Source organism: Rhinichthys klamathensis, unplaced genomic scaffold (genome assembly GCF_029890125.1).
Source record: "Rhinichthys klamathensis goyatoka isolate OS25496 unplaced genomic scaffold, OSU_Roscu_1.1 h1tg000358l_1, whole genome shotgun sequence".
Lineage (NCBI taxonomy): Eukaryota > Metazoa > Chordata > Actinopteri > Cypriniformes > Leuciscidae > Rhinichthys > Rhinichthys klamathensis.
Window position 1 is genome coordinate 1,513,139 of NW_026606867.1, and position 23,832 is coordinate 1,536,970.

Consider the following 23,832-nt stretch of genomic DNA (forward strand, 5'->3'; position numbering starts at 1 on the left):
CTAGAGAGGGAACGAGTATTGCGTAAGTTTAGCTTACGCTACGGGTAAAGTTAATCTTTTCTCGAGATACTGAAGCCAAAATTATCCTTAATTTTGCAAACTTTGTCAACGCAGTGTAGCAGCTGCAGACCTAGAGCAGGCTGACTAGTGCGCTCATTGGCTGCCCTGCGGCAACTGCAGTAGCCTACCAGTGAGCCTGGCGTGACGTCACGCCCAATGGTGACGCTTTGCACCCAGTACGCGTCTCAGCCCGCTCAGGGGAGTGTGACTTAGCATATAAAAGCGGGGCTCGGAGGCTGCTTCCCTGGTTTTCATCATCTGAAGCGAAAATCGCTCGTGGCGCGAGCACGGCCGGTTACGCAATACTCGTTCCCTCTCTAGAGAGAACCGAGGTTACGTTAGGTAACCGAGTACGTTCTCTTACGAGAGGTTCTCTCGTATTGCGTAAGTTTAGCTTACGCTACGGGAACCCTTTGTCAACGCCGTGTGCGCCAAGCATCCACTCTATGAGTCCCAGGGAGTCCGGGGAACACTGAAAGTAGGAATTCAGGTGGCCAGCAAGCGGGCTGGCACATGTATAAACATAAGCACCCATGGGGAATGCAGAGCGGCGTCGCCGGGCTGCATGTTACATATATATTAACCCATATCAGTGCAGCTCAACCAGGAGAGCTCAACAGTGAAGTAGCCTGCGCACAACCATGTGGGCAGATCATACACATATTTAGACTTACAGAAGTCTAGCCTGCAAGGCGGGAACTTCCATGTTATAGAATCTCACAAATGTAGACGGGGAGGCCCAGCCCGCCGCCATACAGATGTCGTGAATGGAAATTCCACTGGACCATGCCCACGACGAGGCCATGCCTCTTGTGGAATGAGCCCTGATACCCAGAGGGCATTGCAGACCTTTTGACGCATAAGCAGCAGCAACTGCGTCCACTATCCATCTGGATAGGGACTGTTTCGAGGCGGCGAGACCTTTGGTACGCCCACCAAATGAAACGAAAAGCTGTTCGGAGCGTCTGAAAGGGGCGGAGCGCGTAACGTAAGCTCTCATTGCCCTAACGGGGCAGAGGAGGCTGTCACTGCTCTCGCTGTCGGATGCTGGCAGAGCCGACAGAGAAATGACCTGCGCTCTAAAGGGAGTGCCAATCACCTTCGGGACATAGCCATGTCTTGGTTTGAGGATGACTTTAGAGTCATTTGGACCAAACTCAAGGCACGCTGCACTAACAGAAAGCGCGTGTAAGTCCCCCACACGTTTAACTGATGACAGAGCCAAAAGAAAAATGGTTTTGAGCGAGAGGTATTTTAGATTCACTGAATCTAACGGTTCAAAGGGATGCATCTTTAGGGCCTCTAGGACCACGGAGAGATCCCAAATAGGAACCGAAGGTGGGCGCGGTGGGTTCATCCTTCTGGCTCCTCTCAGGAAGCGGATGACCAGCTCGTTCCTTCCTAGCGACCGGCCTTGCTTCGACTCAGCGAAAGCTGCAACGGCCGCCATGTAAACTTTGAGCGTGGATGGGGACCTGCCCTTATCGAGCAGCTCTTGAAGGAAACCGAGCACCTGCGAGACCTCACCCGTATGAGGGTCCAGATTTTTGTCGGTGCACCATTTGGAGAACAGAGACCATTTAGACGCATAGAGCCGTCTCGTAGAGGGAGCTCTAGACTGCGTGATCGTGTTTAAAACTCCTTCTGGCAGGACAACGGGTATCCGTTGATCAACCATACGTGCAGAGACCAGCGCTCTGGATGGGGATGCCAGATCGAGCCGCGGGCTTGAGAGAGGAGGTCTCTCCTCACCGGAATCGGCCACGGGGCTGTGCGTGTCAGCCGTGTTAGTTCCGGGAACCATGTTTGGTTCTCCCATCGCGGGGCTATAAGGAGCACCGGGTTTCTCTCGGTCTGACCACAGGCCAAAAACCGGTCTGCCCTTGAAAAGGCCGCCCCAACCTGAGTTGGAGGCGTCTGTCGAGATGACTTTTAGGTGCGAAATCACTCCCATCGTCACCCCCTGCTGGTACCAATCGGCCGCTAACTAGGGCTGCAGAGCTGAAATGCAGCTCTGAGACACTCTGATCCGCCTGTAGCCGCGCGTCCATCCTTGGCGAGGCACGCTGGCGTTCAACCAGCGTTGTAGCGGGCGCATGGGCAGTAAGCCCAGCTGAAGCACTGCTGCAGTACAGCCCAGCATCCTCTGAAACATTTTCAGGGAGGTGGTTTTGCCCTTCTGGAGAGATGCGGCTAGGTGTCGAACACGGCGCGCGCGCTCTGTCGACAGTCGAGCCTTCATAGCCACAGAGTCCAGTTCCATTCCTAGAAAGGAGATTGACTGGCTGGGCAGTAATGAGCTCTTGGTCCAGTTGACCGTGAGACCCAATCTTTCCAAATGACTGAGTAGCATAGTTTTGTGAGATACAAGTTCCATCTCTGACTGTGCTAAAATCAGCCAATCGTCCAAATAGTTCAGAATTCACACACCCTGGTTTCTCAGGGGGGCGTGCGCCGTGTCGGTGCACTTCGTAAATGTACGGGGTGCCAGGGACAGGCCGAACGGGAGAACGGTGTACTGATATACCTGGCTGTCGAAGGCGAATCTCAAGAATGGCCTGTGACGGGGTGTAATCTGTTGTCACATGCCTGTCCTGTCTTGTGCTGCACATGGGTGTTTTGTTATTTTGGGCCATGTGCTCTTGTCGTTGTCTGATCCCTCCCCCTCCTTACCTGATTATTGTTTGAGTTCTTCCACCTGTCCCCTCTTGATTAGTTCCCTTCTTAAGTCTCCTCTTGTTTGCAGTCTTTGTCGGATCATTGTCTCCCGTCCCGCCTTGGTCTGTCCCTCCCGTCCCGCCCCGGTCTGTCCCTCCCGTTCCGCCCTGGTCCATCCCTCCTGTCCCGCCCTGGTCTGTCCCTCCCGTCCCGCCCTGGTCTGTCCCTCCCGTCCCGCCCTGGTCTGTCCCTCCCGTCCCGCCCTGGTCTGTCCCTCCCGTCCCGCCCTGGTCTGTCCCTCCCGTCCCGCCCTGGTCTGTCCTTCCTGTCCCGCCCTGGTCTGTCCTTCCTGTCCCGCCCCGGTCTTATGGAGCGTCTGGTAGCCGCTCCGTAGGGAGGGGGTAATGTCACATGCCTGTCCTGTCTTGTGCTGCACATGGGTGTTTTGTTATTTTGGACCATGTGCTCTTGTCGTTGTCTGATCCCTCCCCCTCGTTACCTGATTATTGTTTGAGTTCTTCCACCTGTCCCCTCTTGATTAGTTCCCTTCTTAAGTCTCCTCTTGTTTGCAGTCTTTGTCGGATCGTTGTCTAAAGTCTCCCGTTCCCCGTGATCCGCTTCATGTTAAGGTTCAGTTGTTGTTTCATTTTTATTCATTGTGTTTTTCCCCCTCGTGGGTTTTTTGCTTTGTGTTTGTTTATTTTTGTAATAAATTACCATTCTCCTGCATTTGAGTCCTCACACCTTTTTTGCCTAGCACGTTTCGTGACATCTGTATCTGAAAATAAGCGTCTTTCAGATCGAGAGATATAAACCAGTCCCTCGGGCGAATTTGCGCGAGAATCTGTCTGGATGTAATCGTTTTGCACGGTCTTCTCATGAGAGCTTTGTTAAAAAATCTCAGATCTAAGATAGGTCTCAGACCTCCGTCCTTCTTCGGTACGAGAAAATAACGGCTGTAAAAGCCTGACTCGCTCAGAGAAGGCGGTACCGGTTCTATAGCCCCTTTGCACAGCAGTTTGGCTATTTCTGCGTAGAGTAGATGTGCTACTTTCGCGTTCACTGTTGACTCGGTCCGTGCGTGGAAACGCGGGGGACGGCGAGCGAACTGTAGTACATAGCCCTGTCTTATTGTGCTCAGCACCCACTCTGAAACCCCTGGAATCGCTTCCCATGCTTTTGCATGTGTGGCCAGGGGGAGAATGGCCTCCGGGTCCCGATCGCCGCACACTGTGGGCTTTGGGAACTGGACCGGAGATGTGAGCGCGGCGCGCGCGCCCTCGGTGCTTGAACAAAGCGGCTCGCTGACAGCCGCTTTCGGCTGATTCGTATGTAACGACCCGATTACACTGAATGGGGAGCGTTTTACGATGGCTTTCTGAAGCGCGAGCGGTGCTTGAGGCGGAGCGATTGATAGTAAGCGCACTTGCTCGTGAGCGAGCTCGCGACATACATTCACAATCTGACCGGTATGAGTGCTTGAATACGGCGGCTCGCTGACAGCGATGGCACGCTGTTTCATATATGATGCCCCGGTTACCTTGAACAGGGAACGTTTTCTGAGAGCTTTGTAGCGAGTGCGCGGCGCCGGAGGCGAGGCGTTTATTAGTAAGCGTGAGCGCGCTGGGGCGGGCACGTAACTTACATTCGCAGCCCGACTCATATGAGTATTCATGTGCGACGGCTCGCTGACAGCAACAGCTGGCTGTTTTAAATGAGACGACCCGGTTACTGTGAACGGGGAGCGCTTTTTGAACATTCTGTGATGCGCGAGCATCGCCAGGGACAGTGTGTCTGTTCGTGTGTCTGTTAGTAAGAGTGAGCGCTCGTGAGCGGGCACGTGACTTACACTCATACCCTGATTTATACGAGGTTGAACTGGCCGTGTGACAGAGCGGGCATAAGATGGACGCGAGCGCGTGTTCGCGAGCGCGATGTTTACATCTAACACTCGAGCGGCATTTGCCAGCTTTATGTGAGTGGCCTCTGTGGGCATGAAGGACACATGAGTTATAGTGCTTGTGTGTAGGGGTGAACACTGAGGCGTGGGCACATTCTCTACACTTAAAACACCAGCGGCGTGAGCCGGATGAACAGAAAATACACTCTTTATGAGATTTCTGTGGGTCGCCGTAAAAACGGCGGTTGTGTGCAGGCGAGAGGGTGATGTAACCAGCTCGTTGGCTGCTAAATACTCTCTTGCAGTAGCCTTCTGTGAGGGGACTGACAAGGTGTGGTGTTTTGACGGTGGTCCGGCCGCAGCGGGACTTAACCGTCTTTTCTCCCTTGATGTTAGGAGGGCTTCACTTGCTCGGGCTTCAACACAATCCTAGGCCGAGGGCGGCCTGTGGCGGCTATCCCTAGGGCGGCCGCCCTGTCGTCGCTGAGAAGCGGCAGGCTTGGCTGGGAGCTGAGTAGAACTCCGAGCAGGCGGCTTGTCACGTGAGTGGCCAGTAGCTGAGCTCGAGCGTCGTGGCAGAAACAAATTCATGGCCTGCGAGGTCTTTTGCACTTTGGAGAAGCGATCGCTGACGCCGTTGACTGCTGGGCCGAAGAGACCGGTGGGGGAGAGCGGTGCTCAGATTCCCTCATGTCTGCAAGCGTCAACCAGAGGTGCCTCTCTGTAATGGTGAGCTCAGCCATGCATCTGCCGATGGCCTGTGCTGCAGTTTTAGTGGCGCGAAGGGAAAGGTCCGTCGCGCTCCTCAAATCAACGACTGCAGCTGGATCCGAGCCCTTCTCGTCCCATTCACGAAGGAGGTCGGCTTGTAGGATCTGTAGAATGGCCATTGAGTGCAGGGCGGAAGCAGCTTGTCCGGCGGCGGAGAAGGTGCGGCCGACGAGTGCTGACGTAGTCCTGCAGGCTTTTGACGGGAGAGCAGATTTTGAGCGCCATCCAGTGGAGGGCGGGCAAAGGTGCACTGCAACCGCTTCTTCCACTTGGGGGATAGAAATGTACCCCTTCTCGGCGGCGCCGTCCACGTGGGAGAGCGCCGCGGAGACACTGGTGTGGAGCCTCGCGGAGAATGGTGCATTCCACGATTTAGAATGTTCGGTGTGGAGCTCCGGCAGGAAGGGAGCAGGCCTTGATGGCGGTGGCTGATGATGGCGCTGCAGAAAACAGCCATCTAGGCGATTAAGCGCAGGCTCCTTGGGCGGTGACCACTCGAGGCCGAGGCGGTCGACGGCCTTGACCAGGAGACGCATCAGCTCAGCGTCCACACCCGAACGCATCCGTCCGGACTCCTGGATGCGCGTCAGTGAGGGGTGGTGGGGAAGACGAAAGAGGCACTCGAGGGAACTTGTCCCGGCGAGTGTTTGTCTTCCGCGTCGGGCTCCGGCAGTCTCTGAGCACGGCGCTTCTTTTTGTGCGGTCCAACAGAAGACGGAGTGACAGCTTCGGCGTTGAAGAGGTCCAGACGAGCCCTCAGGGTCGACATGGACAGTTTTACGCAATGGACGCAGCCGCCCGACGAAAGTGCGAGGGCTGCGTGGTCCGGCAGAGAGCGCAGATCACGTGGCGGTCTCCGGCGCTGAGCGGTGCTCGGCACGAGCCACAGGAACTGCGAGGCATTCTGACAAGAGCGCTCGCGCTCGTTTAGAAAAGTGTGTGTCGCAGCGGCGAGCACACACACACACAGTAAAACAGTGTAAGAGCAGAAAAGGATATGTCGCCGGATAGCGTTGCTGGCACGGAAGGCTGAAGGCGGCGAGAAGTCGACCGGCTTCCTCACCCGCTTTCCTCTGCTTGCAGTCGCTGAATTCGACGGCGGCGGCTTCTCTCAGATCCAGCGGTGCGAAGAGCTTTGCTGAAGAGATGAAAATCAGGGTAGCAGCCTCCGAGCCCCGCTTTTATACGCTAAGCCACACACCCCTGAGCGGGCTGTGACACGTACTGGGCGCGAAGTGTCACCATTGGGCGTGACGTCACGCCAGGCTCACTGGTAGGCTGCTGTAGTTGCCGCAGGGCAGCCAATGAGCACGCTAGTCAGCCTGCTCTAGGTCTGCAGCTGCTACACTGCGTTGACAAAGTTTACAAAATTAAGGATAATTTTGGCTTCAGTATCTCGAGAAAAGATGAACTTTACCCGTAGCGTAAGCTAAACTTACGCAATACGAGAGAACCTCTCGTAAGAGAACAATGATAAGCATTTAATAAGTTTTAAAGGCGTTTACTAGCAAAAATATTATATATATGCAGAGTCAATATTTACAGTGTTGACCCTTTTTCTTCATGACCTCTGCACTGTAAAAAAAACGGTAAACTACTGGCAGCTGTGGTTGCCAGCATCATACCGTAAAAATATGGTGTGTTACTGTGTTTGAAATGAACAACTAAATACCGTTTTGTCAGCTACAGTATAAAACTAATTTAACAGTATATAGCGGACAAAATGGTATTTAGCTGTTAATTAAAAAAAACAGTAACACACCATATTTTTTTCTTACACACTACTGCCAGTAGTTTACTGTTTTACAGGATTATTTTTTTACAGTGTGCAATTGACTCTAGCATGCTGGATATCAGCTTCGGGGCCAAATCCTGACTGATGGCGATCCATTCTTGCCTTTTTTTTTTTGTGGGCTTCTGCTTGGCCACTCACCTTTTGAGGATTGACCACAGGTTCTCTATGGGATTAAAGGGCCCCTATTATGGATTATTGAAAATGACCTTTCATGTAGTGTTTAACATAGCTCTAAGTGAAGGAACACATCCTGCAAAGTTTTAAATCTGAAAGTGCACCGTATATAAAGTTATTGTCTTTCAAAATTAATAGTCGACTCTGAGTCAATTAAATGAATCGTTTTTCAAACGAGTCATAAGCTAGTTTGTTGTGACGTCAAGACGAAACATTAGCATATTGCCCGCCCACTATTGCGCGCGCAGACACAGAGGGAAAACTTGAAAATCAAACACTGCAGCTGATTCCTGTGGATGCTGGATAGCATCATGTCGAGAAGACGCTGTGCTCTACAATGTGCAATGCGCCGTGCTCTACAATTGGCTGAGTGGTTTGCGTCTGTTAGCTCCGTATTGGTTTCTGTTTTGAATCTTTATTTACTATCATTCTGTGTTGTTTATATTGCTAATTATATCTTACTCATCACCACACATTAATCTGACATCGCTAGCTTCTATCTAAATCGTTATAACTAGCACAACACGCTAGTAATTTCTCTAGCCTGCACAACACGCTAGTAACTCGCTAGCCTGTTAACGCGTCATTCGTGCCTGTTGTCTTTATTTTATTTTATTTTTTTCTGGCACGCACGCGCGCCATCCGTGCCTGCGATCTTTCTTTCTTTATTTTTAAATAATATATTTATTTTTATTTAAAAAATAAAAAAAATTCAATTTTAAATTTAAAAAATTCCGCGCCTTTTACGAATCAATCAAATAACTGTGGTAAGTATAGGGTCAGTCAACAAACACGGTGAGTAATGTCTTCTCCTGTTATTGTCACTTGCACTTTATGTCACATGTATAGTATAGCCTTCTCTGTCAGCAATATAGGATTTACATGTGATAAATGCAGGGAGACAGTCAGGCTGACGGAGAAGATTTGCAGAACTAGAGACACGCATCCAAACTTTAATAGAGGTTAATTGTAAGAGTGCAAGGGCTTTGGATGCGACTAGCTTAGTGAACACTGTACATTGTTCGGTTCCGGCTGTAGAGCCCGTGCAGCAGGGCAACTGGCTGAGCAGGGCAACTGGCTGACCGTGAGATGCTGTAGTCGCGGGACAAAACACCGCTCTTCCGTTCCGTTTCCGGTTCTCCCCACTCAGTGAAACACCCACTGAGAATCCTGTTGAATGTGCCCTAGTTATTGGCAATTCTATTACACGGAACGTGAAAATAGAGACACCAGCCACCATAGTCACATGTTTGCCGGGAGACAGAGCGCCTGACATCAAAGCAAATTTAAAAGTGCTGGCTAATGCTAATTGTAAATTCTCTAAGATTATTATTCACGTCGGCACTAATGATGTTCGACTTCGCCAGTCTGAGATCACTAAAATTAATGTTAAAGAGGTGTGTGAACTCGCAAGTACGATGTCAGGCACTGTAATTTGCTCTGGCCCCCTTCCTGTTCAAAGGAGTGATAAAATAGACCTCGGCTGTCTTACAGTGCCCTGTGTAAGTCTGAGCTCCCCGTCGTGAGACTAGCACGGACGAAGGACTCCTACTTAACACAGGTATACCAAGGTACACTGGGAAGCATATCTCAGTAGAAATATGCAATTATTGCCTGCCCGAAGGGGGGGAAGGTGGGGAAGGTGGGGGGGACTTACAGAATACACATATGACCCGGGAGGGGGCTGCATATGGAAAACACTGGGGTGTCCAGCCCGCAGGGTGGAAGGTTTCAACCCCAGGGGTGGCAAGGTGGCTTGACACATGCTCAGAGAGGCTTACAGTGGAAATACACATGTGGGGGTCGACCAGAGAGGAACCATCAACATGGCGGCACCTAGCCAACGCGAAAGCTGTCGGTGGCATAACCCTGGCGTTGATGTCAACAGCGCTGGAGGAACTCAGGGCTTCTCGGGGAGGCTCACCTGAGGACAATATTGCATGTATCCAGTCCGTGGAGTGGAATGGCGAGCAAGCGAAGACACCTGAGCAGATTCTAGTACCGGCTGGTTGAAGCGAGTACATGAGAGGACACTGGCTCCACTCGGTGATTGTAGAATCTCGCGAATGTGATGGGTGTCGCCCAGCCTGCAGCTCTGCAGATGTCTGTTAGCTAGGCGCCATGCGTTAGAGCCCAAGAGGAAGCCACACTCCTCCTACACGGGCCTTCACACCAAGGGGGCACGGTCGACCTTGCTGCTGGTATGCCAAATTAATGGCGTCCACTATCCAGTGAGACAACCTTTGCTTGGAGAGAGCCTTTCCCTTCAGCTTCCCACCATAACAGACAAAGAGCTGGTCAGAGGTCCTGAAACACTGCGTTCTGTCTATGTAAGCACGGAGGGCGCGTACTGGACAGAGCAGTGCCAAGGCTGGGTCTGCCTCCTCCAGGGGCAGCCCTTGCAGGTTCACCACCTGATCTCGAAAGGGAGTGGTGGGAACCTTGGGCACATATCCAGGCCGGGGTCTCAGGATCACGTGAGAATAGGCCGGTCCGAATTCCAGGTACGCTTCGTCAACGGAAAATGCCTGCAGGTCCCATACCCTCTTAATGGAGGTCAATGCAACCAGGAGCGCTGTCTTAATTGACAGGAACTTAAGCTCTGATTGCAGAGGCTCAAAGGGAGCACTCTGCAGGGCAGTTAAAACCACTGAGAGGTCCCAAGAGGGATTCAGTCTCCTCGCTCCTCCCAGGAACCTGATGATCAGGTCGTGCTTTCCCATGGACTTACCCTCGACTACGTCATGATGTGTGGCAATAGCGGCAACATAAAAGTTCAGGGTGGAGGTAGACAGCCTTCGCTCCAACCCATCTTGCAGTAAGGAAAGCACGACACTGATCGAGCATTTTCTGGGGTCTTCTCGTTGAGAAGAAGGAGAAGAAGTTGATTCCACACTGTTACCCTCAGGTCACTCTGGCCACCAGCCGAAGTACCACCTCTCGTGGAGGGGGTAGATCGGGGTGTGGATGAGGGGAGGTCATCGAGTCTCGACCAAAGTGTTGAGATGGTCATGTTCTTGCAGTGAGAACATAAAGCATCCACAAACGCTGTCTTACCGTGATCTATGCCCAAACACGTAAGACAGCGATTGTGACTCGTAGTGACTACGAAAGGGAACAAGGGTTACACTGATCCCAGAAAAAAGTTAAAATCAACAATGTCAAAATGTAAATGCTTAAACATGTTTCACCTGACAGGATGTTAATGGATTAGACAGTTTGTTAAAACGATAGCATTGCTGTTGACTTACTGATAATACTATAGATAAAATGCACTTTAAAGATTTATTGTTAACTAGCCTGTTTCAGTCAGCTATTTATAACAAAGATGGCTCTAGTGTAAATGGCAGGATCCACATTATATTTAGGACAGGGTCTAAAAAGCATACTAAAAATAAATATGCTTAGCCTCAATTGTTCATTGACCATAACAATGACAATCAGCATGTGACAAATGAAAGGGCTGCTCAATTATTCATTAGAATAAGAACATTAATTTGCCTTATTTTTTGTCTCAAAGTCCATTTCAGACATATCTAGAAAATCCATTTGAATGCAATTCAACTGTCCAAAAAGGTTTTATATTTTTATATCCACAGCGGAAATTATGGTGATTACAGTAATAAAACATATACACATGCAGAGGTGTACACAAAAATTATTGTAAACTACATACACTAATAAATAAATAAATATATATACATATAGTACAGTTTTAATACATGAAATATTCCATATTTATATATACATACATATATATAGGTTACAACTCTAAAGACAACAACAAATTCCAGTTTGAAAGTGAGAATAACTAAGAATCCACCACAAATCATAAACATTATCTTGCTGAACATATAATGTAAGAAATACCCAACATGTTTGTCCAATATGAAGTGTTTTACAATCAGGAACTTTGGAGGATTTGATTTGATTTGATGTAAGTCTTAGGCCACTATTCATTACACCAAAGAGCAAAACACAGAAATGTATATTTGAAAGGGGAAAACTTGTTTTAAACATTTTTGCCCAAAGTATTTTTTCTCCTGGCTCCTTTAAAGGCTTAGATTTACATTGGCACAATGAGGCAAAGCATTGACTCTGTGACTCTTCTTTAAAGATAATTTGAACATTTCAAAACTTCTGAGATTTGCAACAAATATGACACTATGAAAAGGATCAGAATTGTTAATATGTTTTATATTAAACTTTCAGATGAAAAAAATTTGCTTCTACTGTTGTTTGAGAGGAACAGAGAAGTTCTGTAGAATCTCTTTTAATAAAACCAGGATCATCAGGAAAATAAATCTGCGATATTTCTCCTTAAAAAATGTAACACTGATGAGAAATATTTGAAACAAACTGATTTTTGATTTGTAATGGGTAATGGCATAGATTGTTGTGCTTTATCATAACTAATTTCTGACAAACTGTTTTAAATGGGTTTGAATGATCAGATAGGACAGAACAGACAATACACAATGGGAAAATATATGCTTTAGCAGCTATAACATGTAGAAATAATATAAAACATAATTGTCCCGTATCATTAAATACAAAAGAAATCATATATAATCCTTATTGGAAACCATCACTAGAGTAGTAGAAAAAAAGGCATGATAGGTTTATTTTTTTCTTTCTGCTATATAAGCAAAGAAATTTCAAGCTTGGACAAAAACACAGTCAAGAGCAATGTTTATAAATGTGTTAGGCAGCATTAATGGGGTTGTATTTTATAAACACAAGTTGTTGCTTTATCGATGATGCATCACGCACGATAAAAAATAAATTAAATGTAAAAATACCGTATTAACAATTTAATTACCACACAATAAAAGAGGCAAACTACAAATCACAATTTATTCATCACACAGGAAAGGCTGTTTTCTTCAATATATTATCCGTTTTATCCAAACAAATAACAATTGTTGAAATCAAGCAGGCTGAAAATGATTTTGTATGTTTGGCTTTCATGCCACTATTATGGCATTGACAATTCCAACTCCCTAACTGATGTTTCCGACCTTACCACAATCTCATGGAATTCCAACATGATGCTCATTTATGTTTCAGTCAATTGAAAAAACATACATGCCTCAGAAACATAGATATGATAAACAATATCTACTTGCAAAAAGCTAAACTTTATCCATTATGCCTCGGGCTGGTCCTTATCAGAGTACATATAATTAGCATTTACTCTTTGCAAAAAAGTAACATACAAAGCAACACAAACACACAATCAAACCAGTCAGCACTAGGTAATCGGATACATACAATACAGGTATACATTTTTTTCCTCTTCTGTTCTTGGCAGTAACAAATATTGTATCAAAATACATCCAATATTATAAACTGTGAAAAAGTGAAAAAGAATTTAAAACAAAATAGTACTAGTCCAAAATTTACAAGCGTAGAAAACCATATGGGCAAAAGCAACTGAATCCATCAGACGGAGGTCTCGGACTGTAGCTGTAGTACAAACTTGTGGGACTTGGGGTGGACGTACTCCTCACTGAGTTTGAGGTGAGGGATAGCTTTACTTGTGACCACTAAGCTGAAGTCAGACGATTTGAGCTGGAACTCAGAGCCTTGATGGAGGGGACTGGTGACAGACGCCTCGCTAACCAGCGTCCACTGCCGGGTCTGCCAGCACTCTCTCCCGTACTGCAGCGTGGGCCCAGCCATCAGATAGCTCTCCAGAAATGCCTAACAGAGAACAGCAGCATCATTTCTGTTCAGTGATATCTGCTAGTACAGTACAGTGACATCTGCTAGTACTGTACAGTGACATCTTCTAGTGCTATTCAGTGAGCTGATTTGATTAGAAGTTGTGTAATATTTTAAAATCGATTAGAATTTTCCCAAAACATCAGTAAAAATGTTTGAGTAAATAATTAAATAGTGAGACAGAGAGATTGATAGTGATATGCAGTACAGACAGATCAGTTTAATTGAGAAAGAAAAGACCAATAACAAATGTAAAAAAATTACATAACTGACGTACATACTGCAAATACGGTAATACGGTTGTCACTTCTCTTTTGAGTGTGTTAGTTTTAACTGCGGTTGAAGTTTCAAACATTTATTGGATTGCAGCCTAGCATGGATAAGAGCAGGGAGAGCAGCAATAACCCCCCTTAGGGTAAACGGAACAGAACCAACATGAATGTATGCAGATATCATTGGTGTCAATATTTTAATGTACAAAAAATTTATTCTGATTCAAGGGGAATCAGAATGCCAAATCCTGACTGGACGAGAGGAGGAGCTGGGGATGGAGGAGGGTAATTGGCTCCTGAGAAACGTGATAGCTGCTGATAATACTGAAGGAGCTTATATATGTATACAGGTGTGATAGGCGTCATATTCCTATAGATAGACGTGGATCAGCTGAGAGTCTGACTAACGTGACCTGCCAGAACTGACGCTATGCTTGATTTTCAAGAGAGAGACAGGAAGGTTGCCACTTGCATAAAATAAATAGTATATATATATACACTCACCGGCCACTTTATTAGGTACACCTGTCCAACTGCTCGTTAACACTTAATTTCTAAGCAGCCAATCACATGGCGGCAACTCAGTGCATTTAGGCATGTAGACATGGTCAAGACAATCTCCTGCAGTTCAAACCGAGCATCAGTATGGGGAAGAAAGTTGATTTGAGTGACTTTAAACGTGGCATGATTGTTGGTGCCAGAAGGGCTGGTCTGAGTATTTCAGAAACTGCTAATCTACTGGGATTCTCACGCACAACCATCTCTAGGGTTTACAGAGAATGGTCCGAAAAAGAAAAAACATCCAGTGAGCGGCAGTTCTGTGGGCGGAAATGCCTTGTTGATGCCAGAGGTCAGAGGAGAATGGCCAGACTGGTTCGAGCTGATAGAAGGGCAACAGTGACTGAAATAACCACTCGTTACAACCGAGGTATGCAGCAAAGCATTTGTGAAGCCACAACACGCACAACCTTGAGGCGGATGGGCTACAACAGCAGAAGACTCCACCGGGTACCACTCATCTCCACTACAAATAGGAAAAAGAGGCTACAATTTGCAAGAGCTCACCAAAATTGAACAGTTGAAGACTGGAAAAATGTTGCCTGGTCTGATGAGTCTCGATTTCTGTTGAGACATTCAGATGTTAGAGTCAGAATTTGGCGTAAACGGAATGAGAACATGGAACCATCATGCCTTGTTACCACTGTGCAGGCTGGTGGTGGTGGTGTAATGGTGTGGGGGATGTTTTCCTGGCACACTTTAGGCCCCTTAGTGCCAATTGGGCATCGTTTAAATGCCACGGCCTACCTGAGCATTGTTTCTGACCATGTCCATCCCTTTATGGCCACCATGTACCCATCCTCTGATGGCTACTTCCACCATGTCACAAAGCTCTAATCATTTCAAATTGGTTTCTTGAAGATGACAATGAGTTCACTGTACTAAAATGGCCTCCACAGTCACCAGATCTCAACCCAATAGAGCATCTTTGGGATGTGGTGGAACGGGAGATTCGCATCATGGATGTGCAGCCGACAAATCTGCGGCAACTGTGTGATGCCATCATGTCAATATGGACCAAACTCCCTGAGGAATGCTTCCAGCACCTTGTTGAATCTATGCCACGAAGAATTGAGGCAGTTCTGAAGGCAAAAGGGGGTCCAACCCGTTACTAGCATGGGGTACCTAATAAAGTGGCCGGTGAGTGTATATATATATATATATACACTCACCGGCCACTTTATTAGGTACACCTGTCCAACTGCTCGTTAACACTTAATTTCTAAGCAGCCAATCACATGGCGGCAACTCAGTGCATTTAGGCATGTAGACATGGTCAAGACAATCTCCTGCAGTTCAAACCGAGCATCAGTATGGGGAAGAAAGTTGATTTGAGTGACTTTGAACGTGGCATGATTGTTGGTGCCAGAAGGGCTGGTCTGAGTATTTCAGAAACTGCTAATCTACTGGGATTTTCACGCACAACCATCTCTAGGGTTTACAGAGAATGGTCCGAAAAAGAAAAAACATCCAGTGAGCGGCAGTTCTGTGGGCGGAAATGCCTTGTTGATGCCAGAGGTCAGAGGAGAATGGCCAGACTGGTTCGAGCTGATAGAAGGGCAACAGTGACTGAAATAACCACTCGTTACAACCGAGGTATGCAGCAAAGCATTTGTGAAGCCACAACACGCACAACCTTGAGGCGGATGGGCTACAACAGCAGAAGACTCCACCGGGTACCACTCATCTCCACTACAAATAGGAAAAAGAGGCTACAATTTGCAAGAGCTCACCAAAATTGAACAGTTGAAGACTGGAAAAATGTTGCCTGGTCTGATGAGTCTCGATTTCTGTTGAGACATTCAGATGTTAGAGTCAGAATTTGGCGTAAACAGAATGAGAACATGGAACCATCATGCCTTGTTACCACTGTGCAGGCTGGTGGTGGTGGTGTCATGGTGTGGGGGATGTTTTCCTGGCACACTTTAGGCCCCTTAGTGCCAATTGGGCATCGTTTAAATGCCACGGCCTACCTGAGCATTGTTTCTGACCATGTCCATCCCTTTATGGCCACCATGTACCCATCCTCTGATGGCTACTTCCACCATGTCACAAAGCTCTAATCATTTCAAATTGGTTTCTTGAACATGACAATGAGTTCACTGTACTAAAATGGCCTCCACAGTCACCAGATCTCAACCCAATAGAGCATCTTTGGGATGTGGTGGAACGGGAGATTCGCATCATGGATGTGCAGCCGACAAATCTGCGGCAACTGTGTGATGCCATCATGTCAATATGGACCAAACTCCCTGAGGAATGCTTCCAGCACCTTGTTGAATCTATGCCACGAAGAATTGAGGCAGTTCTGAAGGCAAAAGGGGGTCCAACCCGTTACTAGCATGGGGTACCTAATAAAGTGGCCGGTGAGTGTATATTTATTATTAAGGAAATGTAGGTAAAATTAATTGTAAATCAAATTTTTTTTCCAAAAAAGTTCTTACATAATTTAAACTAAATTATTTAATTTATATTTTTTGTTTTGAAACCAGGCATGCACAACTGGTTCATATAATAACACAGGGCAATTAAAAATCCACAAATTGCTGAAAATATAGTACCTGGTGAATTTTATATGATTCATTCATAAATGATTCGTGCTGCAGATAAATTTGCATACTACTGCTCTCATTAAAAAAATATTCTATTTCTTTCCAAATGTTATTCCTGATCAGAGCTAAATATTTAGTTTAAATGTGAGGTTACAATTAGTGCTACAATGCACTAAGGGTGCTTTCACACCTGGATCGATTGGAGACGTTGTTCCGAAACAAAGGGGCGTTTCGCTTTTGGCCCGGTTCGTTTGGTCATATGTGAACACAACAATCGCACTCTGAATCGGAACAAAACAACCGAGCCGAGACCGCCTAGAAGAGGTGGTCTCGGCTCGATTCCATACGAACCCTGGAGCGGTTCGTTTGTAGTGAGAACACAACCGACCCACGAACCGGAACAAATCAATGTGTTGCCTGGCAAACAGACGCCAATAGATCGCTTGTCAACATGGAGCTTCGGCAGCGTATTTTGCTGATTTGTTGCGGTATGTTGTTGTGGTTAAGGTGGTCTCGTACCTTATTCTCTTGGTTGCCGTTACGTCACAAATCATGTGACCTGCATAGCAACCAGCCGCGAAGGGTAAAACAAACCGAAGGCAAAGCCCGAGACAAATCAAAAAGGTATCTATTCACAGAAGTTTTGCTGTGGATTATGTCAGTTATGGATACTAACGGACTACTTTGTATTAATGATGAATGATATTTGTGTATGCGAATGTATGTCGGTGGTGAGAAGTGAATGTAACGTTAATAAAACACTCATGTAAAGCGCTTTGTGACTAGCTAACGTCACATGTCTGTGAAAGGCGCTAGCAGCTAGCAAATGAATACAGATCTTCTTCTATTACAGAATGTCTTATCAATATATAGACAGTCTCCTAGCGCCTGTATTGACCAGGTACCACAGAAAGCTTGCGCTTGAAGGTTTACAATCTTGTCCCTATCGGCATCCTGCTGAGTCCTGGGAGAACAACCCAAAAGCATGGCCCAGGCTCGAGTATCCAGACATATATAATTACCTCATCAAATCCCCTGGTATAAACACCATGTGTCCTACACTTGCTGTCATGTTTAAATACCCATCAAGCATCGATTACATTAACTATGTAATCGATTTTTTATTCATAAAAAAAAAAAAAAAAAAAAAAAAAAAAAAAAAAACAGTTCATTCAAAAGCACTGTTACAAAGTGGCTGTAATGAAAACAGTCTGTCAGTGGCACAGCTTGTACAATGTCAGTGAGGGACACAGTTTTTTCAAAAAGCCAAAAAAGGCTAACTGCATAAATGTATCTTATTCCCCACACAACTAACGTTAGTGCATTTCATTGTTGCTTTTCAGTGTAGAGCTGCCGACCATTATGCATAGCAATGTCATAACATAGCAACAGAAAATTGAGTGGCCATCTCTGCAGTGGTATTATTTTGTTATTCTTTGATTTGTCCCTCAATTTGTCCATTCATTTGAGATTACATTTCTATTTAGATTTAAAGTAAAATGGTATGTGCATTCCCTATATTCACGTGTTGCTTAATGGGGGGCGCTTGTTTGTTTTACCCTTCGCCGCGTTGCTATGCGCGCGCAGTGCATTATGGGAGTAAAAGTCCCGGATGTCCGACCTTGAGAATGTAGCTAACTTACTGCTGTCAGAGTTTTTTCGCCTTTGCGCGGCACTGCTCGACGGACCGTTCATAACCCCTCTCCTTCATTTTATAGCTGATCTTCTTGTACACTTCGGTGTTCTTGTGTGTAGTGTCCAACATCCGGGAGATGTGTTCTTCCGACCAAATATCTATGAGGCATTTCACCTCTTCGTAGCACCAAGTCAACCCGCGATTCGTTTTGTGTTAGGCTATTGTTGTCATGGCGATGTCCCACAATGGAATGCGCGACCTGCACGCATGAGGTAGTGACGTAATGGCGTAAGGAAAGCCCTGGAAGGGTGCGCGATTTGGAGCGCTTTACAACAGTGTGGTGTGAACAGAGTGACGTATTAAATTGATTCGGAACAAAGTATTCTGTTTCGGATCTGTTCCGGAACAAAACAAATCGATCCAGGTGTGAAAGCACCCTAAGTGTATGTTGTTGTTATAACTTATAAAGTCATTAACATCTGCCCATTTACACAGATGTGAATGACTTAAAATCAATACAACCCTCTCGCTCATATCGATTGTGCGCAAGTGCTCATGGCTCCTGTGACAGACATTTGGTGGTGTCAAATGGGAGAAGTCTAGATTAATGTCACCCACTTTTGTGAGAAAGCGTGTCTGTGTACAGTATGTCTCACCTTTGGGGTCATGTTGTTTGTAATGCAGAACGCCAGGTGGGCCTGAATGCTGTCCATGCTGTGGCAGTGCTGCTGGCGGGTGGTGCGCAGGTATTTCTGCAGTGCTCGAGCCATGGATGGGAAGATGGCCTGTGCTGCCTCACGTGGATCCATCTCATCTCCCGGCGGCTTCTTTTTCTCCTCCTCCTGCAGCCGTCTAACATGTGTGAACGCCTCCTCTACGGCCACCACTAGCCTGGAAAACGTTGCATATTAAGTTGCAGTAGTTTCATTAAAACTACAACTCTATTTTAAATATCTTTACTGTATATCACAATTTAACTGCATGCTCTGGTATCACTTTCATACTTCTTGTTCCACAAACTCTGCCACTCTATTGTTTCTCTTACCGTGCTTTGCGCTTTCGGACTCTTCGATCATGCTCAGCTTCCTCGTAATACAGCTCATTGTGGCTGGTGTCTCTCTGTCGAGCGGCAGCTGCTATTTTAGCTCGAGACTGAGCTGTTGCAGCATCGCTTCCAGCACCTGAAAAGACAAAAATCAACATTATGAGAGAGAGAGAACAGATGCAAGTACAATTCAATATACTAAAAAACGACTAAAATTCATCTTGACATTGTTCCATATAACAAGAAAAACAGATACCTTTCACAAACTGACCCATTGCTAACTCTGTTAAGCTTTTATAGTGTTACCAAAAGTTATCCTTCTGATGCCATGCAAATTCCTATCAAACTTGGACATGCCTTGATACTGTTGCAGATTAGCATATAGATTGTAATTTAACAGCTTTAATAATTTAAAAGCACTTTCGTGAGGATTTTTTTAAACAGTCTCAATATTACACTAAAAGACCAAACAGTTTCCTTGTTTGACAATATTGATGACAGAAACAAACAAAAAAAGATGTCAGTAATGTTAGGTTAACTTAAATCACCAATCTAATCACAATTGTTTTTTTTTTTTTTTTACATCCAGTCATCATTCAGTTTATTTTCCATCAGGCGACAGGTCATCACTACCATAAAAAGATTGGGGTCAGTGTGAAATTAATATTTTTATTCAGCAAGGAAGCATTAAATAGATCAAAAGTAACAGTCAAGACATTTATAATGTTACAAAAGATCATTTCTGTTTGAAATAAATGCTTTTCTTTCTATTAATTAAAGAATAAAAACATTGTGGTTTGTTCAAAACAATTAAACAGCACAAATGTTTACAACATTGGTATTAAGAAATGTTTCTTGTGCAGCAAATCATCATATTATAATAATTTCATCATGCGACCCTAAAGACTGGAGTAATGATGCTGAAAATTCAGATTTGCCATTACAATTACATTTCAAAACATATTAAAATAGAAAACAGTTATTATTCCCGTTTATATAACTTCTTTCAAAAACATTAAAAAAAACGACCCCAAACTTTTTAAATGGGTGGTTGATAATGATTTCACTTTTCTGACTTTAGTTAGTGTGTAAGGTTGTTGTTTGAGCATAAACAACATCTGCAAAGTTCTAACGCTCAAAGTTCAAACTCAGCAAAGGTAGATATTTGCTTTTAAAAAAATCGTTTTTTAAGGACTACAACAAAGGGCTGATAGGGACTACACAACATTCCTCCCAGGTTAGTGACATCACTAACCCTAAAATTTACTTAAACCCGGCCAGAACATGATTTATAGATTATCATGACAGAATATGCTAATCAATGACTAGAAGATAGTTAACTCCACATCAGCTGCATAAATTCTTCAACTAACCATTCAGAAATGTCCAGTTGCATAACTTGCATTCTACATGTTGTCACTTCTTTTTGAGTCTCTCCATCTTTGTCTGACTCCGGTTTGAACATAAAAGGCTAAAAGTTTTTGAAATTTTCAGTGCATGTCTGTGTGAGGTAAAAGGATACGAGCTGTCGAAGCTCCGCCCTCTGTTCTGCGAGCAGTAGCTCATTTGCATTTAAAGGGACAGACACAAAACCGGAGTGTTTTTGCTAACCCTCGAAAAGTGACAATTTTAACATGCTATATAAAAATATCTGTGGGTTATTTTGAGCTAAAACTTCACATACACACTCTGGGGACATCAAAGACTTATTTTACATCTTGTGAAAAGGGCATTATACCACCCCTTTAACGGTATTGTTTATCTACTGCAAAAAGCCCACTGGCAGTCAAGTAAATCTTTATGTGGAATCAGGTTATAATGATTATACGTAATGCATATTAGCTGAGTGTGCATAGTAATGTGGTGAACAGAATAATTTATGCTTATTTATCCATATTCAGGTCACAGATATGGTTAATAATGCATGACAAGGGCAGCATGACTCTCCTCTGTAGTAGGGTAGGTCTGTGATCCGTACTATAACTCAATGAATCACCTCCAGAAATCACATATACTAAATCTTCCTCAGTGGATTTTTGTGAATAACATGACAAAGACAAAAAAAAAAATACATAAACAAACACCAAGGAGGACCCTTACGAGAAATAAGATACAACAATAATTATACCCACAGACAAAAACAAGTTAAGTGTATTCAGAAGGCTTTCAAACCTGGGGAAAAGGAGATGTGGAATTTTTTTTCAGGGGAGAATCTTTTTTCCTAGTGATGCATTATTAATACCCTGGCAATCCGTGCAAAGCACAAAAAGAGCTACGCACTGCTGTTTTTTATATACGTGCACACTCACACTCATACACACACATTCCTGGCCTGGTTCGATAGCCACAGGCATGAAGAAGGCTTGAGTGCTTAAGGGGGTATCTTGATCCCAAGTATGCATCTCTGGATCATGGTGTGTGTATTTCTTGTGCTGACAGCACATCATAAATGTCAAACAGTGGAGAGAGAGACTGGGTGTGTTTGAGATCTGGGGTGAGAAAGTAGTTATTTACATTTTTTTTTTTTTTTTTTTTTTTTACAGCATAGTAAGTGCAGAGATGAGGGTCTTCTTCATGGCAATTGAGACATGTAGAAGGATTTCTCAATGCATTTCTCGATTGTATTTTGGATGAGTCTGTGACCTTGTGCACGGTGTACAATGACTGCATGCACAAGCAAATAACCAAGACATGTGGAGCACTTGACAATTCATTGTTTCTGTGAAAGGATTTTTGAATGCATTACACGGTCCGAACTTACAATCGAACAGATAGCTTTTCAGTTTGGCTTTAAACTCTGCAGAAAGAAACAATCACAGAAGATTTATTAGATGTTGGTGGCGATTTACACGGCCACGTATCTGTATTAGAAGTGTGCATGAGTGTTTGTTTTTTAGTCCAAGTTCAAGACAAAATTTTTGCTCAGAAGTTGCTCTTTCACAGCTCAGGGGACTAAGTTCACACAACCAATTGTAGGATGTGAGTGACCATTTAAACGGTTGTCTATCTTGATCCCCAGCAAGTATCAACTTAGTCTCAAATGTTTCTATTAAAATTCCTCATGAGGGATACAAATAGATACAAATGAGACAATTGTTGGTATGAGTGGTGAAGAGCAAAGGTTGTCATATACAAAACTACAGAGCCCCTAAAGTGACATGGTGAAGGAAAGAAATATGAGATGGAGGAAAATGTTTTTGTCAATGCTTTTGCATTCTCTTGCAAATGTTTTGCATTTCCTCGCAAAAACGTTGGTGTTCCACCGAGAAACTTTGCGTTCGCTTGTAAAGAGCTCAAAAGGTTTTGTGAGCAAACACGAAGTTCCTCGGGGGGAGGCAAAGTTTCTCAGGGGAACGCAAAGGATTGGCAAGCAAACGCAAAACATTTGTGAGAGGACGCATAAGCATTGACTTATTTTCCCTCACATTATTTTTTTCCCCACAACCATGTCCTTTTAGGGGCTCCGTACAAAACAAATAAGTTTCTTTAAATATAAAATATATTCACTTTAAAAATAAAAAAAGATAATCAAAATAGATTTTAGATATAATGCTCTTTTATGTGTATACTGTAAGTAATTCAGTAACACGTTTCATTCGTTTTATTTGTTAACATTAGTCAACTACATCAGATAACATGAACTAACAATGAACAATACTTCTACAGCATTTATTAATCTTAGTTCATGTTAATTTCGACATTTACTAAAATTCTGTTAACAAGTTTATGCATTGTGAAATAACATGAACCTTTATTTTTATATTAACAAAGGATAATAAATGCTGTAAAAACATATTTGTCATGTTAATATGGATTACGAATGTAATACGAATGAATTATGATTCAATGCATGCTTTTAAAATGGCATTTACATTTCATGTGGATAGCATTTCTCAGATAATTTGATGTTGTAAGAACATGAGAATGTTTCATGTTGAAATGACAGATTTTTTCTAAAACTCTTAGGAGACATGTTGCATTACTAGAGTCTAATACTCAGAACAATAACCTGTGAAGCAGGAGACATTGGCTCTCATTGCTATCTAGTAGACACATTTGATATATTAAGGATATCTCAATTTTGATGCCTTTCCTATAAGCATTCCAAAATGAATCATTCAGAATATCTTGGTCAAGAGAACAATAAGCATCAAGTCAGAAAACAGACAGTGATTCTGGACAGATTAAACTCACCATCAACATTATAGACTTTCAGCCCAGCCAGATGTTTAGCTGCCCTGGACTTAGCAGCCGTCAGCAGGGCAGGGTTGTGAACTGAGAAATCCTTATAATAGTGTTCAAGAATTACCAGGGCTGCCCGCTGGATGCTACAGAGGGAGAGAGAGAGAGAGACAGACAGATCATTCAACAAAATATTTTTTTTATTTTTTTATTGGTAATAGGGATTTAGGGGTCTCTTAAAACACAGGAACAGACAATTCCATAATATATTTTATTAAACAGACGTCAGATACTAATAGATTTCACTCTACTATTGTGTGTGTGCTGACACTTGACTGCAGTAGCGCTGGATCAAAAATGTCCAACCAATGAAACAATGAGAGCAAGAACAAAGGAAAGCGTTGGGCAGGAGAGAGGAAGGGAGAGGGGAAGTAACGCAGGGCAAAGTAGGGAGTGTCTGTAATGGGGTGATTAATGGACCCTTTTCCCTTGGCCCAACCTC

At 44.5% G+C, this 23,832-nt stretch overlaps 1 protein-coding gene across 3 annotated transcripts in view; it reads right to left on the bottom strand.

Moving 5' to 3' along the window:
* Nucleotides 1–10,917: 10,917 nt before the first annotated feature.
* vangl1 (VANGL planar cell polarity protein 1) overlaps nt 10,918–23,832 on the bottom strand; it is a 42,022-nt gene continuing 29,107 nt past the window's right edge. For 2 of the 3 annotated variants that reach the window (XM_056232960.1, XM_056232961.1), the window contains exons 6-10: nt 23,343–23,476; nt 21,910–21,945; nt 19,149–19,284; nt 18,760–18,994; nt 10,918–13,064 (exon numbers count right to left, since the gene is read on the bottom strand). In XM_056232960.1, coding sequence (XP_056088935.1) covers nt 12,804–13,064; nt 18,760–18,994; nt 19,149–19,284; nt 21,910–21,945; nt 23,343–23,476 — 802 coding nt within the window. In that variant the 3' untranslated portion in view covers nt 10,918–12,803. The remainder of the gene's footprint in view (nt 13,065–18,759; nt 18,995–19,148; nt 19,285–21,909; nt 21,946–23,342; nt 23,477–23,832) is intronic. The other variant, XM_056232962.1, reaches the window with a different exon arrangement.